Source organism: Otolemur garnettii, unplaced genomic scaffold, assembly GCF_000181295.1.
Source record: "Otolemur garnettii isolate 467f Iridium unplaced genomic scaffold, OtoGar3 scaffold00115, whole genome shotgun sequence".
Lineage (NCBI taxonomy): Eukaryota > Metazoa > Chordata > Mammalia > Primates > Galagidae > Otolemur > Otolemur garnettii.
In genome coordinates, this window is record NW_003852510.1 from 2,662,802 (window position 1) to 2,681,674 (window position 18,873).

The window sequence follows — 18,873 nt, forward strand, 5'->3', positions numbered from 1 at the left end:
GGAAATACCAGGTTTAGTTTTAAATTTCTCTTTTTTTTATTATTTTGGGTTGATAGACAGTGAATGTGGTACACCTTCAGAGAGAGAGAGATCTTTATTGCTATAAATAGGAGAGATCTTGGTCTTGGAGGAAGTATAGGAGTAATCAGAATTAAACAGTGGTAAATACCCACTGCATGCCTAGTATTATAATGTAAAGCTCTGGGAAATAAGACATGCTGGAAATAGTCCCTGTCTGGCTTTGATATAGTGGGCTGTCAAGTGCCATCCTTTTGTACTGAGGATATGGTTCCTAGGATCCTGTCAGATATCACTTGTATGTGAGCTAACTCAGCCAGCATTGTTTCCCTACTCCCTACCCTCCAGGGACAATGTTTAAATGTCTTCTTTCTGGGCATTTTAGATTGATTTTATAGAATCCTAGTGCCTGCTTTATTATCTCATGTGCCTAAACATGGTTTGGGGCTGGGGGAGTGGGGGGCAATGTAAGAAACATTCATGTTATTGGCTTAGAATGGAAGCACCTATACCATCCTCTTTTTTTTTTTTCTTTTTGAGACAGAGTCTGTTGTCAGAGCTAGAGTGCTGCAGTGTCAGCCTAGCTCATGGCAGTCTCTAACTCCTAACCTCAAGCAGTCTTCCTGCCTTAGCCTCCTGAGTATTTAAGACTACAGGCGCCAACACAATGCCTGCTCATTTTTCTATTTTTAGTAGAAATGGGGTCTCACTATGGCTCAGGCTGGTCTTGAACTCCTGACCTCAAGTGGTCCTCCTGCCTCAGCCTCTCAGAGTGGTGGGATTATAGCATGTGCCCAGCCTACCATTCTCTATATCTAGTAGAATCATGGAATGACAATCAGTAAAGCAAACAAAGCTTTGTTCTAAATGCCTAGGGTGGTGAATAAAGATGCTTATGGGGCTCGGCGCCTATAGCTCAACGGGCTAAGGCGCCAGCCGCGTACACCTAAGGTGGCGGGTTCAAATCCCCAGCCCGGACCCGCCAAGACAACAATGACGGCTGCAACCAAAAAAAATAGCCGGGCGTTGTGGCGGGCGCCTGTGGTCCCAGCTACTTGGGAGGCGGAGGCAGGAGACTCGCTTGAGCCCAGGAGTTGGAGGTTGCTGTGAGCTGTAATGCCACGGCACTCTACCCAGGGGGACAGCTTGAGGCTCTGTCTAAAAAAAAAAAAAAAAAAAAAAGATGCTTATGGGAAGACAATAAGTTATCCGCATTTTCCCTCTACAGATTCTGTGATTCACCTCCAGGAAATTGTCCATCAGTCTTCAGACCCTGAGACCCTCCCTAGATCACCATCAGGAGAGTTCTCTCCTGCTGCTCTTCCTGGTAAGAACGGTTTCTGGCTATTTGCTATATTTTCTAGTTTAATCTTACCTTTTTTTCCCCTCTTTTTTCATTTCTGGTTATGACATTACTGTTTTTCTTGGTTTGTTCCAGCTTTGTACATCCCAAAAGATTCAACATACAGCCAACTCTCATGGTTTGTGGTAGTATGTCTATTACAGAACCCCTTTTAGGGTTGAGACAACATCAGCAGTTGGGCAACTCAAAATTTTCACAAATTCATGAATGTCCTCAGAAAGCACACTGAGCATTGTTTTTGAGGTTACACATAAATTTTAGTGAATAATCAAATTCACAGATAATCAGGATCAACTGTGTTTATCCCGAAAACTCACACTGTCACCCCCCACAGGGTGCAACTCCTTGAAGGCGTCAGCATGTCTGGGTCACCCTTTTTACCACCTCTGCTGTCCCCCAGACTCTAGCTCCTGCACAATGCCTGCTCCCAGAGGAAGCTTGGCCACGTAGCAGTCTAAGGCCCTTTCTTCTGGTTGCAACAAGGAATCACTCTGTTTGACAGTTCTCTTTCTGAGACCAGCCAATGTTGCTCTTGTAGGTGACAAGAAATCTCCTTATATAACCTAAAGCAGACTATGGCATTTCCTGCTCATATTTTGAGATTAGCCATATTTCACAGTAAACAGCAGCACTGAGAGAGGGCTCAAACTTGCAGGTACATATAAGCAGCTTAGTGCCTTTGCATGAGGTGGCCTAAACAGCTATGGCACAGATATATACATGTACTATGCATCATGTGTATATGTGTGTGTGTGTATGTATATATATGTACATATATATGTGTGTATATATATATATCAGCTTTTTTTTTTGAGATGGAAGTCTCACTCTATCGCCCAGTCTAAAATGTAATGGCATAATCAAAGCTTACAGCAACCTCAAACTCCTGCGCTCAAGTGATCCTTCTACCTCAGCCTCCTGAGTAGCTAGAACTATAGGCATGTGCCACTGTGTTTTGCTAATTTCTCTGTTTTTTGGTATAGGCAGGGTCTCAGTAAATGTTGCCCACACTGGTCTCAAACTCCTGGCCTCAAGTGGTCCTCCAACCTCAGCCTCCCAAAGTGCTAGGATTATAAGTATGAGTCACCACCCCAATGTATATAAGTTTTTTATTGTGAAAAATTTGTAATATATGAGAGAGAGAGAGTAGTATGATAAAGACTCACATTCTTATTACCCAGCTACAATAATTATGACCATTCTTTTTTCATCTGTATTCTCACATCCTTCCCCTGGACTATTTGGAAACAAGTCCAAGACATAGCATTTCATTTATAAATATTTTCATGCAAATTTATAAAACACAAGGGCTTTTATAAAATAAAACCATAACATCATTATTATACCTAGAAACAAATTAATAATAATTTCTCTTTTTAATATATAGACTCACAGCAAATAATTGATTTATTATTATCAAATATCCAGTCAATATTCAAATTTCCCTTGTTGTCTCATAAAGATTTTTTTTAAGTTGGTTTTTCTAAAATCAAAGTCTAAATAATATCCACATATGGCATTTGGCTAATATGTCTTAATCATTTTTGATCCATGGGCACTCCGCCTCTTTTCTCTTTTATTACCCTCCCCCCACACACACACACATACACACACCTCTTTTTTATTTGTTGAGGAAACTAAGTGATTTGTCCTATGGAACTTCCCACTTGCTAGGTTTTGCTAATTGCACGTCTGTGGCAATCTGAATTTCCAGTACACTGGCAGTTAGGTAGACGCTGACTTGACTGAGGCTTAGTATTTTTTGGCAAGTATACTTGGGAGATGGCAGTGTATAATTCCATCAGGGGACACACAATGTCCAGTAGTCTTTTATGACATGAAGAGCCACCGATGCTCATTAACTAGATCTATTTTTTTTTTTTTTTGAGACAAGGTTTTAACTCTGTTGCCCCAAGCTAAAGTGCCCTGTCATAGCTCACAGGTATTTCAAACTCCTTGGCTCGAACAATCCTCTTGCCTCAGCCTCCGAGTACTGGGACATAGGTGCCCACCACAACGCCCCACTAGTTTCTTCTACTTTTAGCAGAGACAGGGTCTCACTCTTGCTCAGGCTGGTCTCAAGGTCCCGAGCTCAGGCTATCCACCTGCCTCTGCCTCCCAGAGTACTGGGATTACAGGTGTGAGCCACCACACCTAGCCGACTAGATCTGTTATTTTCAATAAGGGTCTGTGAAATGGTGAAATTCCATCATTCCATCTTTATGTATAAGCTGGCATACTGATCACCTTTTACTCTGGCTCTGGCTCCCAGGTGTCTCTGTTGTACAGTCCCCCAGTGTGAGAGAGAGAAGTTTCCCACCGAGTCAGCCCCTGCTGGAATTTGTGCCCCCAGCAACACCCCCTGCCAGGCACCAGTGGGTCCCAGACGAGACGGAGAACACCTGCATGGTCTGCTGTAGGGAGCACTTCACCATGGTAAGCAGCGCCGGTCTCCAGTTCTACCTGCAAGGGAAAGAAAAGGAAAATTCTTGTCTAAGACCTGTGTCACCTCCTGGTATTTTCAGAAGAACTGCCAAACCTGAGACTTTAGGCTTATCTATGACCTGGCCAGAATGTACTTTCTGGATTCAAACAAGCAGTAGACATCCTCAAATAGCCTTAAATTCTAAAAGTTTTACTATGCTCATGAGATAACAGGAGAATCGGGAGGAGTGACCGAGGGTCAGGGGATCTTGTTTCAGGCTCCCATGTCTTCCACAGTAAAAAGGTGACCTCTGTGATGGTTATATGTGCTGGCTCAGGAGACAGAGGACCTGGGTTCTCTTAACAGTGATGCAACATAAACTTTTTCAGTCTCATGTGCTCACTTGTAAACTATGGATGATGTATTATTTGGTTCAGGGAGCTGTCAGAAGTAAGCGTGGTAACACATGTCACGATACTTAACCACAGTCGCTGCCTGGCCTGTCAGCTCAGTGCTGATGAAAACCATGGGGATAGAACTTCTCTGTGTCTGTTTCCTTCCCATCCGTAAAAGAGGAATAATATTTCTGTCACCCTCTCATAATAATATGAGGCAGAACTTTAAAGGTATTTTGAAAAAAGGAAATTTTTTCATCACTATCATCAATACCATGTAGAAATGTAACTCTCACTGGCCAAGAAAGTCACATCTTCCCCACTGCTTTTTGCTGTGTCTCCACACAGTGCCTCTACACACAAGTAGAACATGTTAGGAGCTATTGCGAAACTGTCCGTGACTTGTCACCTTTGCTCATCAGCTGAGAGAGATTTTAAAATGTCAGTTTTTGAGGGCAAGTACTGGTCTGTCCTTTTTCTGTAGAGACTCAAGCACCTGGTGTGCTTAATAAGCCACCAGTGGCTAATACCAAGTAGAAGTGGATTGATGACTATCTCACCTTCTCTTCCCTCTCTTCCCGATGGCATTCCTCAGTTTAACAGACGTCATCACTGTCGCCGCTGTGGCCGGCTAGTGTGCAGCTCCTGCTCCACTAAGAAAATGGTGGTGGAAGGCTGTAGAGAGAACCCCACTCGTGTGTGTGACCAGTGCTATAATTACTTCAACAAAGAGTGAGTGTCTGCAGCACAGCTGCTGCTCTTATCAACCACCGCACCTCCCCCAGGTCCTTACACCCCTCAGGGGCTCGTCAGGGACAGTGTTTCAAATCTGAAACACTTACACAGATACTCAATTCAACATTCACACTGAAATGCCATGTAGATTGACCTTACTAAGAGAGAAAGTGGTGGTGAGAGGAAGCTGTGTTCAGCATCTGACTTGATGTCCTCTGTGAAATCAAGACTCTTGGTTCTTCAGAGTTCTTGGTTCCACCAACTCCGTTATTTCCCAGCCACTCTTGCTGCAGTGAATCTCAGCTGGACTCAGAAGGATGCTTTCACACCTGCTGAGTGCTTGGGCATTGCTTGCATCAGCCCTAATCTAGGTAGTCATGCTGGCTTGTTAACTGCAATTAGAAGGGCCCCCACAGTTCCCTACACATAGTTCATCTGGTGATGACCGTCAGAAATTGCTCATACTTCTTGTGAAACAGATCGAGGCCATGTCTTCTGGGTTAGTGTTGCTCAATCTTTTCTACTACTTCTAGCAGTAGTGAAGCTAAGACTCCTAGAGCAGCTGGGAATATGGGGCAAAGCAACTATCCACAAGCAAAATTACTTTTAATTCTCCATGTTTTATTTACAGATTAAATAGGTTTTATATTTTGCTCGATAACATTCTTATGTTTGTATTAATATGAACATTTTTGATCATTATTTACCGTGACGATTACTGATCTCCTAGGAAGGAAGATATTCCAAGCTTACAGTTTCTGGGACTCCGGCGCACCACTCCCTCCCTTCCTTAGAGGGGGCAAGAATTACCTGTTCACCATACTGCTGACATTTGAAATGAACAGTTAGAATTGGTGGGGATTCTCTCATTCTAAAATTTTGCTCTTAGAGAGTCTTTGTTTTAATGGGGAGATAGGCCACAAGGCTGTTGATCAAGACAGTGCTGGAGGCACACACAGCTCATCCTGGGCAGTAGGAGGGCTCCAAAAGGTAACCCTTTGAAGGATAAGCCTTAGAGGATGAGGAGTTAGTAGGAAAAGAAGCCAAAAGAAAACACACCCAAAGGTAGGGGCAGGAGAAAATGCGGGTCATAGAAGGACCCGGTAATGGGTAGATGGCAGGCCCAGGTTCAGGCTCAGTGTTCTGGCCGGCAGCTGAGCCATGAGGACTGAAGCAATGGCACAAAAGCTTGGGCTTGCTTGCAACTCATGGGCTGGGTTTGACCAGTCGGCTTCCTGTGTACCAGATGTGGGCTCTGGCTTGTGACCCTGGGACTTGGTGTTTGGTACACCAGCTAAGCTGACCAGGGTCATTCATAGAGCAGAAAGGACTGTCCTATGGCTTGAGCATAGGTTGTGAGTGGTGAGGGACAGCCTGAAGAGACAGCCAGGCCAAGTCATAAAGGGCCTTGCCAAACTGCAAATGTAGGAGGTGTTTGTTTTTAGCCTGAGGAACTACAAAAACAATTTAAGCAGGAATATAGTGTGACTTTCATTTTTAAAAGCTTGCTGTAGCTAGAAAGTACGAAATAGGGTGACAGAATCAAGGGAACCAATTAGGAAGCTGTTGCATACCCTAGCAATAAACAATGAGAGCCCTCACTGAGGCAGGGATGAAGAGAAATGGGGACGTTTAAAGGGATAGTTAGAAAGTGGGATAGACAGGACAAGGTGAGTGACCATGGCAGGTGAGGGAGAGAAAAGAGTCATGGAGGATTCCCTGATAGTGCACTTAAATAAGAGTAAACATCAATATTAGACTAAACGGCTGGGGGAGGGGGTGGCTCATGCCTATAATCCTAGCACTCTGGGAGGCAGAGGCAGGGGGATCACTTGAGCTCAGGAGTTCAAGACCAGCCTGATCAGGAGCAAGAGCCCATCTCTACTAAAAATAGAAAAACTAGCTGGGCATTGTGAGAAGCGCCTATAGTTCCAGCCATTCAGGAGGCTGAGGCAGGATTATCACTTCAGCCCAGGAGTTTGAGGTTGCTGTGAGCTACGACACCATGGCATTGAACCCAGGGGTGACAAAATGAGACTCTATCTCAAAAAAGAAAAGAAAAGATTAGACTAAACTAAACTGAAATCAGAGAGGAGATGATGATTCAGGCGTTTTGTTTTTCTTTCTGTTTCCAGTGTACCGGAGGGGAATGCAGGACGACCAGAAGGTAAGGCTGACTCCCATCCTCTGTTCCTCTTCATTTATATCCTCAGGTTGACTGTATCTTCAGACCATCAGCTAAAGCTACTACACTCTGAAGCAATTCCATCCAACCTGTTTGCCAAAGAAAACTTGGCATTTCTATCAGCCAGTGTCCCCTGAGGTTCATCATTAACCCCTCTCAGTGTCCCAGAAGCTTCCCATACTGAGGGCCAGCAAGCAAAGAATTTGGTCCCTAACTTTTAGCAAATTGTCTTTCCTAGGTTTCCCTTCACCCCGTCCTACCTCCCTGTTAACAGTTTTGTCTATAGCCTTCCACAACAGGTGAGTTTTTAGAGTAGCCAGTGGTCCAGCCACTCATTTAAAACACATGCACCTGACTCGGCACCTGTAGCTCAGCACCAGCCACATACACTGGACTTGGCAGGTTTGGATCCAGCCCGGGCCTGCCAACAACAATGACAACTCCAACCAAAAAATAGCCAGGTGTTGTGGCTGAAGCAAGAGAATCACTGAAACCCAAGAGCTTGAGGTTGCTATGAGCTGTGACACCACGGCCCTCTACTGAGGGTGACAAACTGAGTCTCTGTCTCAAAAAAAACCAAAATGAAACAAACACATGCACCTTTCAGGGTCTCTTGTGTGAAGCCACAGGGCTGGGTGACAAGTGCTATAATACTTGTCTGATGCCTATGCTTGGGGAAGAAGGGTTGAGGGGCTTAATGGGGTCTTCTAAAGGAAACAAAAGAACAAAGGAGAGAGAAAGGGCCCTAAGACAGCAGACAGGTATCTGCCTGTACCTCATACCAACTCACTGAACAGGGCAGCCTGAACTGCCAGCCACTGGCTGACACATAAATGGCAATTCTCTTCTCAGCACCAGACAGCTCCCAGCATGAGAGCCCTCCATACTCACTGGTGGTGAGAGTCCCCAAAGCAGATGAAGTGGAATGGATTTTGGATCTGAATGAGGAGGAAAATGAACTGGTGCGGAATGAATTTTACTATGAGCAGGTAATAGCAATAGAATGCAATGCCCACTTGAGTTTCTTATGACGCGTAGTAGGAGGGCAGGAAATCCAGAGGTAGGTGAACACAGCCTGGCCTTCGCTTGTTTACAGTGTGGTCATGTGGGAGCTAAGACAAGGAAATCCATTAAGGCAGAAAATAAGGAGCATCTTAGGCAGTGCACCAGGGGAGACCAGGAAAGGCTCCTCTTGGTAGCATTTAAGATGAGCCTTGGAAGAGTGGGAGGATTGTGACAAGCAGAAATCTGGGGCCTGTGTGGGGAGTGAGGACACAGGAAAGGCAGAGAGTGCAAAACTAAAATGTCTGAGCAAAGACAGTGTCGAAAACTGCAGGGCTTGACTACAGAATTGGAAGTTGTGTAATTTGGAAGGAACACGGGTCAGTTGAGTTGATAGAGAAGTAGTAATAGGTGGGACTGAGCTCTGCAGCGAGGAACGTCATGTCAGTGGTTCTCAACCTTCCTAATGCCGCAACGTATTTTCATTGTTACAAAGGGGTCATGACCCACAGGTTGAGAACCGCTGGTCTAGGTGGTAGGTGTTGGGGACCTGGGAAAGCTTTCTGAGTATACTTTAGGAATATTAATTTAGCAGCAGTATGTCACAATGTGAAGCAGAAGTTCCTCTGGGTGATCAGACAAGCAAGGTGACCACTATAGTCCAAGCCAGGAATAAGGAGGACTTGTGCTAGTGGGACAGCAGACTGGAAAGAGGAGTTGGACGTTAGAAACCTATGGACGTTTCCAGAAGTAGGTCCCATGTGGACAGAGGGCCTTCTTCCACTAAAATGACAGAACCTGGCAACTAGGACCCAGCTGTGCTACTTAGAACATCTGAAATTTGTTTAGTTCCACTTCTGTTTTGCTGTGGAATTTGGCACCTTCTGAAAGGGAAAGAGTCCCCTCTCCCATCCAGATGCATTTAACGGTGCTGTGGTCCCTGGTCTCAGAGTGTGTCTCACCCTTCCTCCGCCCTGGCCAGGCCCCCAGTGCCTCCTTGTGCATTGCTATCCTGAATCTGCACCGGGACCCCACTGCCTGTGGTCACCAGCTGATTGAGCACTGCTGCAGGCTGTCCAAGGGCCTCGCCAACCCAGAGGTGGATGCGGGATTGCTCACAGACATCATGAAGCAGTTGCTGTTCAGTGCCAAGATGATGTTCGTCAAGGCTGGCCAGAGCCAGGACTTGGCTCTTTGTGACAGGTATATGGAAATGAGTCCCTATTCTTTCCTGTGGTGGCAGTTTCTGTTCAGCTTCTTTTTCTGATCCCAGATTGAGTTCTTATCGCACCATCCTCTCTGACAAGACATGCTGAAATACTTTGCCTCTCCGTTTGATGTTGATGGAGTATGGTCACCAGATCCCAAGGATTCTTTCCTCCCCTACCTGGATAGCCTGTGTCCTTTTTTTTCTCAGAGTGGATCCTCAAAGCATAGCTTTCTGTAGCTATAGTCAGTCAGAAAGAAAACTTTGTACAATTAATTTCTTATTAAAATCCATTTTTAAAAAGCTCCTTTAATCTTTTTATTTTTTGAGACAGGAGCCTCAAACTGTCCCCCTGGGTAGAGTGCTGTGGCATCTCAGCTCACAGCAACCTCCAACTCCTGGGCTCAAGCAAGTCTCCTGCCGCAGCCTCCCAAATAGCTGGGACCACAGGCGCCCGCCACAACGCCCAGCTATGTTTTGGTTGCAGCCGTCATTGTTGTTTGGCGAGCCCGGGCTGGATTCGAACCCACCACCTTGGGAGTACATGGCTGGCGCCTTAGCCATGTGAGCCACAGGCGCCGAGCCAGCACCTTTAGTCTTTGTAGAACTTTCTGGCTTAAAAAAAAAAAAATGTATAGGCTGGGTGCAGTGGCTCGTGCCTATAATCTTAGTACTCTGGGAGTCCAAGACAGGAGGATCACTTGACCTCAGGAGTCAAGACCAGCCTGTCTCTACTACAAAATAGAAAAACTAGCCGGTCATTGTGGCAGGTCCCAGCTACTTGGAGGGTTGAGGCAGAAGGATCGATTGAGCGATCCCAACCCATTGTTTGAGGTTGCTATAAGATAGGCTGAGGCCATGGCACTCCAGCCTGGACAGCAGTATGAGATTCTGTCTCAAAAAAAAGAAAAGAAAAACAAAGTGTGTCCTCCCTTAATAACCAGAGATTAGCCTCGAACAAAACTCTACCCAAATCTTGCCCAAATTCAGACTGTGACTTCAGTGACTAGAGCTATAAGAGCAATCTGGAGATTGTTCTATTCCTGTGTCAAAGGTAGGAATCTGGGTCATAAAGTAGAAGTGTCTATGGAAAATGTATGAGTAGACCTCCCTCAGGTTCCTGCACAACCTGCTTCCACTCCTTTTATTAACTTGGCAGTCAGAACTCCTAATTCCCTGTTTATCCACCCAGATGCATGACTCATGATGAGTATTCCCAGCACTCAGTCCTAACCAGATCTGGAAGCAGAGAACATCATTTTCTTTGGAGTGTAAATGCTTCCCTCAGAGACTTGCTCGGAGTATTTCCCTACAGATGACCAGCTAACATGGAGCACAGTGAATCCCCACTTCACTGCTTCCTAGTAATACATGCGACAAGTCTGCTAAACCTTCTGGGCCTCAGTTTTCTCCTGTATGAAATGGGCATGATAATACTTATCTCATGGGTCTGTTGTGGGGGTAAAAGGAGCTCACCTGTGTGAAGAGTGAAGCATTGAGTCTGGTATCCCCTGTGTCCTCCAAACATGTTGGTGACCTATTATTTTTCTTAACAAAAACTAGGAGGTTGCAAAGAGCAGAAGGAGGTGCAAAGAAAGTAGAAGGAAGTGAAAAGGAGCTAATTTTATTCTTTCGTGTGAAGAGGCAAATAGCTTCTACGTTGTTTTTCAAGCAGATAAATGAAGAAATTGATACATGTTAAGTGAGGTTTTCTAAATGACCATGAAAACACTCCCAAATCTACTGAATTTCCAGAAAAGGATGAGAAGAAGAGAAAAAAACAAAAAACCTCTCCGTGTAGCAAAAGGTAGAAAACGCATGAAAAAACAACTGAAGGCAAAAATTTTTTAAATGTACAAATATATCTCAAATATCAGAAATGTAAGTGAGAAAAGAGAAAGGTACTCTATAATGTGTGTAATGTAATATCTCATAGACAGAGGGAATATCCACTTTAGCCTAAGAAGTAAGAAAGTCCTCACTTCAGTAGGATTCTCAGCCACCCCAAGGTACCATGGGCTTCTTTGACAGTTCACAGAAGTGGTTTCAAATTACATGTTCTTTCTCCCCCACCCTGCGTTCAGATAGACCCGTTATGGGGAATTATCCCCTTTGCTGATAGAAATGGATTCATCTCTCTCAACGGATGTTGCCCTGCAAATCAGTTTAAAGCTCTTGGTTTGCAGAGTATTTCTTATTTCCTGTTTTTAGCTCATAGCCCCTTGTTATAGACAAATAAATACATACAGGTTTAAAAACAAAACTTAAACCTCCTATTCTAAATATTTTAGTTTTCTAAATATATAAAAATACATGATGGTATTGATCCTTTTATACAGCATACTTCCCCCAACCCTGCCCCTACTAGGTTAAGAATTACTGATGTCCAGAATCCTTTTCCTTGGTGAACAAGTCAGGACCCACAGAGTTTTAAGCTGGAATTATGAGGCAAGATTCAGGAACCTTGGGTGTAGGTTTGTTTCAGGCAGCACTAGCTAGACTGTCCCAGCCCTCCAGCCTCTCCGTCTTTATAAGATTTTTATTCTTGGCTCGGCGCCTATAGCTCAGCCGGCTAAGGCGCCAGCCACGTGCACCTAGGGTGGTGGGTTCGAGTCCCCAGCCCAGACCCGCCAAACAACAATGACGGCTGCAACCAAAAAATAGCCGGGCGTTGTGGCGGGCGCCTGTGGTCCCAGCTACTTGGGAGGCTGAGGCAGGAGACTCGCTTGAGCCCAGGAGTTGGAGGTTGCTGTGAGCGTGATGCCATGGCACTCTACCCAGGGGGACAGCTTGAGGCTCTGTCTCAAAAAAAATAAAAAAATAAAAAAGATTTTTATTCTTTTTTTTTTTCTTTTGAGATAGAGTCTCATTTTATTGCCCTTGGTAGAGTGCTGGGGCATCTCAGCAACCTCAAATTCTTGGGCTCAAGTGATCCTCTGGCCTCAGCCCCCCAAGTAGCTAGACTACAGGCGCCCACCACAGTACCTAGCTATTTTTAGAGACAGGGTTTTGATCTTGCTCAGGCTGGTCTCGAATCCCTGAGCTCAGATGATCCGCCTGCCTCAGCCTCCCAGAGTGCTAGGACTACAAGTGTGAGCCAACACATCTGGCCTTTTATAAGATTTTTACAAGCATCCAGTAGCAGGAGTAAGAAGGTAATCCTAGTGGACTGTAATGAGGGCCCATCCTTAGCCCAGGAAGAAGATGTCAAGTCCAGAATTTGAGTGAGGGGGGCAGGAGACCCTGCCCAGCAGTACTTCCAAGAGCGGTGGTGATGCGCTCTCGGCACTAACTAGCAGTGCTTGCCGTGGAGACTCAATCTATGCTCCCTTCATAAAGGAGAGTTCAAAGGGTCAAAAACCAAATGGGTAACTTGCAAGCTTGCAACATTTAACATGAAAGCCTTGCCTCAAATAGAAGCCCTGAGTGTCCCCATTCCACACGTTAATGTTAATATTTAATGACTGCCAAAAAGTTCCACTCATGATCCTAAGCCCTTTTACCTGGGTTATTTCATTTTATCCTTAAAACTTCATTATTACAGTCACACGTCACCAGTGACAGGGATACATTGTAAGAAATGCATTGTTAGGTGATTTGCTATGTGAACGTTATAGAGCGTACTCGCACAGACCCAGGTGGTTCAGCCTCTGCCACAAACCTGTACAGCGCGTTACGGTGGTCTTGTAGGCAGCTATGAGACGATGCCAAGCATTTTTGTATCTAACTGTATCTTAAACATAGAAAAGTACAGTAAAGTTATGGTATTAGGATCTTCTGGGCCCACTGTGGTATGTGCTGTCTGTGGTTAACAGAAGTGTCATAAGGTGTTACATGACTATATCCACTTCACAGATGAGTGAATTAAAGCAAAGAATTGTTAATTAACTTGCCCCAGGTCACAGAGCTCCGAAATGATGGAGCTAAGATTCGAAGAGTCAGACTCCAAAGCCTCACTCTCAGTGTCTGTGCTAGGCACCCCTCAATTCTCGGTATCACGTTTCACATTGAAAATGGAATAGAAAACCTTTAAACAACAACTTTTCTTCCTAAGACTCTGGGGGCCTCACAGTCTTGCCTGTTCCTCCCGTAGCTACATCAGCAAGGTAGATGTCCTGAATATTTTAGTTGCTGCTGCCTACCGCCGTGTGCCCTCCCTGGATCAGATCTTGCAGCCAGCTGCAGTAACCCGGCTCAGGAACCAGCTTTTGGAAGCTGAGTACTACCAACTGGGCGTTGAGGTGAGGCAGAGACAAAGCTGACTTCACCCCATTGTAAGAGTTGCCTTTGTTTCATCTCGCAAATAGGTGTTGCCAACTCTTAGTTGTCCTGACCATGGGAAGGATAGAGCATTACCTTATCCCAAGGTGCAGGGGGTGTGAGGGCAGCATGGGGATAAAATAGGTCTTTGGGACGTTCAAGTGTGGATGTAGCCACCTCTCACTAAAATGAGCAATTTTTCTTCCAGGTCTCCACAAAGACTGGACTTGATACCACCGGGGCATGGCACGCCTGGGGCATGGCCTGCCTCAGAGCCGGGAACCTCACTGCAGCACGGGAGAAGTTCAGTCGCTGTCTGAAGCCCCCGCTTGACCTCAACCAGCTGAGTCATGGCTCAAGGCTGGTGCAGGATGTGGTTGAGTACCTGGAGTCCACAGTGAGGCCCCTCGTATCCTTGGTAAGAGCAAAGCAGCCAGAAAGCCCAGCTCGGGGAGGGAGGCCTAGAAACAATAGCAACCTGAGAAAAGGATCAGCTTAAATTCAGCTGACGGTGTCAGTCCTGGCTCAGAGTATTCCAGGTTTATATTCAGATTTTTCCATTACATGTAGTTTAAAACGTATCCATACATGGTTAGATAAGTAATAAATTTTTTTAAAAAAGGAAACAAAAACTATTTTTAAAAAGGTAAAAAGCACATATAATCCCATACTCATGCTAATATTAGTATTAAAATTTTGGTGAATTTTCTATGTCATGTTTTTGAATGAAATTGGGGGTATGCGTATTTAAATACGCTGTATAGACTTTTGAGTATCGCCTGCTTTCTGCTCACTTTTCTACTTGCATAGTAAACATTTTTCCATGTTGATATTCTTTGAAAGCGTCATTTTAGTGTCTGCTGAGAACTCACTGGTGCTATTTTTCCCTCTCACTTTCTCCTTTCCTGTCAGCAAGACGATGATTACGTTGCCACCTTGCGGGAACTGGAAGCTACCCTCCGGACCCAGAGCCTCTCCCTGGAGGTGATTCCTGAAGGGAAGGTCATGAACAACACCTACTACCAAGAATGCCTCTTCTACCTGCACAGCTACAGCACCAACCTGGCCATCATCAGCTTCTACGTGCGGCACAGCTGCCTTCGGGAAGCCCTGTTGCACCTGCTCCACAAGGTGGGGTGCGCCAAGCGGCCGCCATGGGCGCTGCCTGCCCTGCTCGCCCCGCTGAGCCACACGGCTTCAAGAGCACTGATAACCCCTTCCTCACAGTTAACCCACTTGTCAGGCTGTGAGAGCGTCTCTGGCAGAGTCAGGTCAAAATGGAAGGCTCTGCATTGCTCTATGATTATACAACAAGCCTAAGCCTGGATCCCAAATCACTGTCCAGACTGGCAGTGGCAAATTCCATCCCTTGTCCAAAACGTGTAGCAGAATTGGATAGTAGTTAAAGGCGTGGTGTCTGGAATGAGATGCTTAGTGTGAGTCTGGTGTGACCTTGGGCAAACTGCTAAGCTCTGTTTCCACACACCTGCCCACCTGGCCTGGCATGCCTCTGACCCAGCTGCCAGTCCGGAGTTGTTATCCCAGGGCCAGGGAGCACCCATGGTACCAGTCTTCCGTTTGGGCCCCAAATACATGTTGAAGGGAGAATGGGCTCTACTTTTTTCCTCCCACATCCTCTGCCCGCTCCCACAAAGGTATTGCTAAAGAGCATTTTTCTCTGGGCTACTGATACTCAATTGGCATTCCTTTTCACCATGGCCCTTTGACATTCTTATTGTTTTCATTTTTTTAAATTCTATTTATTTATTTAAGAAGTAGGGCCCAGGCTGCTGTTGAACTGGGCTCAAGCAATCCTCCTGCCTCAGCCTGTCTAGTAGGTGGAACTTCAGAGATGTGCCACTGCACCCAGCTGAGTTCCTTTTTCTTCTCTGAATGTTCCATAATAACTTGCTGAGAAATTGGCTGATACATACTAAATTTCAAAGGCGCTCAAGGCAGACTTTACCTTCATTCTGTCACCCTTAATCAAAATAGCAGCCAGTGAAATTTTACTAATAGACCTATTTTCTAGAATTTCTTCAAGTGAAATCAGCATTTCACAGGATTGTGGCAATATTACCCCTACAGGACACTGAAGGAGGTATTCTCACCACTGCTTAGCTATTGACTGTGTGTTAGCTACTAACTAGGTCTCAAGAATAATGTGGAAGTCATGCTGTTTGGAGTTGAATGCTAACTTTCTTCCTTTTTCTCTGTTCCCAAATGAGTATAGAGGTTAAGATGCTTCTCCCAAGCACAAATTGAGACTGGAAATCACCCAGTTCTATTCCCTCTGACAACTGTAATCCAGAGAGTTAAGCTGCTTACTTGATTCGCTTGGTATAAGCTGATGACAGCATCGCCCTTGCTTTATATTTATCAGAACCAGGAAAGAAGCCTTCTTTTTATCTCCTGTAATCAGTTCTGCTTGAACTGAAATATCTTGCCTTTATGCTCAAGCATGTAGGAACCACAGGAAAAAATGGTGAAAGTTACAGGCGAAGGCCTAGAACATGAAAGGTGTCCTGTTCCTGACACTTTTCTTTTGCCCCTTTGCCCACACTGCCCAGGGCAAGCTTTCTACAATGGAAATACACTCAGTTTATTCCCCTCTCTAAAAGGCTGTCGGTGGATCCCCACAGCCACAGGATGAAGTCCACATTCCTTAGCATGCTACAAGACCTGCCCCAATCAGGCCCCTTATTTCTCCAATTTATTTTTTATTTATACCCTACATTCTAGACTCATTGAATTAGTTAAATTTTCCTGATTGTAGTGTCCACTGTCATATATCCATGAGTCTTTAATGCTGTTCCCTCTACCAAGAATGCCCTGTCCCTCCTTGTTTCCCTGGAAAACTGCTGTCTGTTTTTCCAGTATCCTTTCATTGCCTCTTGTTGAGGATTAACCGCCCCGTTCTCTGCACCATCATCATGCTCGTTATTGCATTTATCCCAGTGGATTATCACTGAGCACTCACACCTGGACCAAGAACACCTGCATTTTATTCATCTGTATAATCAGGCACCTGACCTAGTACCAGTTATTGATCACTGACTGGATAAATGAAATGGAAGTTCTTAAGGTGCTGTCCTTCTAAGAAATTCCATCTTTCCTATAATGCTAATGGCTCCTAAAGTCTGGCCTGCAGCTTGTAGATTATCAGGTCTGATTTTCCCAATTAGGATTAGCTTGAATCAGGAAACCAGCTCTAACCTTTCCTCACCGTGGGTGTTCTCGAAGCCCACATCCTCTCTGCTTCTGAACAGCTCGTGCCAAGTGCCACTTTGCCAGCATGCTGTTCCACCATGACATTCCTGCCATCCTTTACTCTCCGCTAGTTGTGCCTAACCTAACATCTAAATGCCAAAATGACTTCTCCTTCTGGGAGGCCGAGGCGGGTGGATTGCTTGAGCTCACAAGCTCAAGAGCCGCCTGAGCAAGAATGAGACCCCCATCCCTAAAAGTAGCCAGGTGCTGTGGTGGGTCCCAGCTACTTGGGAGGCTGAGGCAAGAGAATCACTTGAGCCTAAGATTTTGAGGTTGCTGTGAGCTATGAAGCCACAGCACTCTACCTAGGGTGACAGAATGAGATTCTGTCTCAAAAAGAAAAGAAAAATGACTTCTTGCTTTTCTTCTGCTATGGAATAGGGGTTTATGAATTAGGATCTTTAAAGTACAGGTGAGCAGGGAGGTTAATATGTATGTACCCTTTCCTGAGGAGTCAATCCATAATTTATTGTTTACTCATTCATCTAATAGCCAAGGAATATTCCAGCCAGTAGAGATATAGCAGTGAAAAAAGAAAAAAAAACTAGATAAATCTGACCTAATAAAATGTACATTATAGTAGGGAGAGAGACAGTGAACATAGAAAATGTATACGGGGCCAGGCGTGCTCATGCCTATAATCCTAGCACTCTGGGAGGCTGAGGCAGGTGGATTGCTTGAGCTCCCTGGTTCAAGACCAACCTGAGCAAAAGTGAGACCCTGTCTCTACTAAAAATAGAAAAACTAAGGCAAGAGGATCACTTGAGCCCGAGTTGGAGGTTCCTATGAGCTATGACACCATGACACTCTACCCAGGGCAACAGCTTGAGACTCTGTCTAAAAAAAAAAAAAAGAAAGAAAGAAAGAAAATGTATACTGTAGGTGCTAAGTAAGAAGAAAAATAAAGCAGGAGAAAAGGGAGGGTGGCTTGTGCAATCTTAGACTGGGTGCCCAAGTAAGGTGCCAGCTGAGTCGGGAGGTAGAGAACATGAGGAGTGAGTCGTGCAGATCTGTGGGGAAAGCGAAGCACAGGCAGAGGGACAAACAAGGACAGAGACCCGCCAGCTGGAGCAGAGTCAGCTGGGAGAGGGTAGCAGCAGGGAAGGTCAGAAACAGGCCCTATCAGGTAGACGTGGTAAGGAATGAGAAAGGAGACCCCTGGAAGATTGTAGGCAGAGGAGTGACATGATCCAGCTGATGTTTAACAGAATCAATCAGTTTGATTCGTTGGCGTCAAACAGAAGAGAGGTAGGAGTGAGCAGTAGTTGACTGAGCAGTGGGAGGTTTGGTGAAAAAGGCTACTCTAGTAATCCAGGCAGATGGTGATGGCGGCTTGGGCCAGCAGGGGCCAATGGAGGTGGTGAGAAGTGGTCAGATCCTGTGTCTACTGTGATGGCAGGGCCAACAGGATTTGCTGGTGAATTTGATATAGGTGTGTGAGGGAAAGAACAAATCTAAGGTTTGAGGCCTGAACAACTAAAAGAATGAAGTTACCATCTGAGAAAGGGAAGACAGCAGATTTCAAAGAATAGTCAAGCATGCAGTTTAGAGGTGTTACGTGTACTAGATACCCAAATAGACATGGTAAATCAGCAACTGGACATAAGTCAGAAATGCAGTTCTAGAATTCAGAGAGAATTACTTAAAAGTCTGGAGATGTGGATTTAGGCACCATCAACAAATAGATAGTATTTTAAGCCATGAGACTGGATAAAATCACCAAGAGAGTGAGTATAAATAGAAAAGAGCACAGGTTCCTCCTAAGCCCTGGGGAGACTGAGAAGAATCAGCAAAGGAAATTGAGAAGGAACAGGTAGAGATGTAGAAAAAGTACCTGGTGTCTGGAGGTCAAATAAGCAAAGTTTTTTTTTGGCTCGGCGCCTATAGCTCAACCGGCTAAGGCGCCAGCCACGTACACCTAAGGTGGCGGGTTTGAATCCCCAGCCCGGACCTGCCAAACAACAATGATGGCTGCAACCAAAAAATAGCCAGGCGTTGTGGCGGGCGCCTGTG

At 45.2% G+C, this 18,873-nt stretch overlaps 1 protein-coding gene across 1 annotated transcript in view; it reads left to right on the top strand.

Annotated features, from left to right (window-relative positions):
* Positions 1-18,873, top strand: part of ZFYVE26 (zinc finger FYVE-type containing 26) — a 74,890-nt gene that overhangs the window by 46,750 nt on the left and 9,267 nt on the right. Inside the window, exons 27-35 of the mRNA XM_003797374.3 lie at positions 1,247-1,345; positions 3,654-3,817; positions 4,797-4,933; positions 7,072-7,103; positions 7,974-8,110; positions 9,106-9,326; positions 13,424-13,571; positions 13,799-14,008; positions 14,503-14,721. Coding sequence (XP_003797422.1) covers positions 1,247-1,345; positions 3,654-3,817; positions 4,797-4,933; positions 7,072-7,103; positions 7,974-8,110; positions 9,106-9,326; positions 13,424-13,571; positions 13,799-14,008; positions 14,503-14,721 — 1,367 coding nt within the window. The remainder of the gene's footprint in view (positions 1-1,246; positions 1,346-3,653; positions 3,818-4,796; positions 4,934-7,071; positions 7,104-7,973; positions 8,111-9,105; positions 9,327-13,423; positions 13,572-13,798; positions 14,009-14,502; positions 14,722-18,873) is intronic.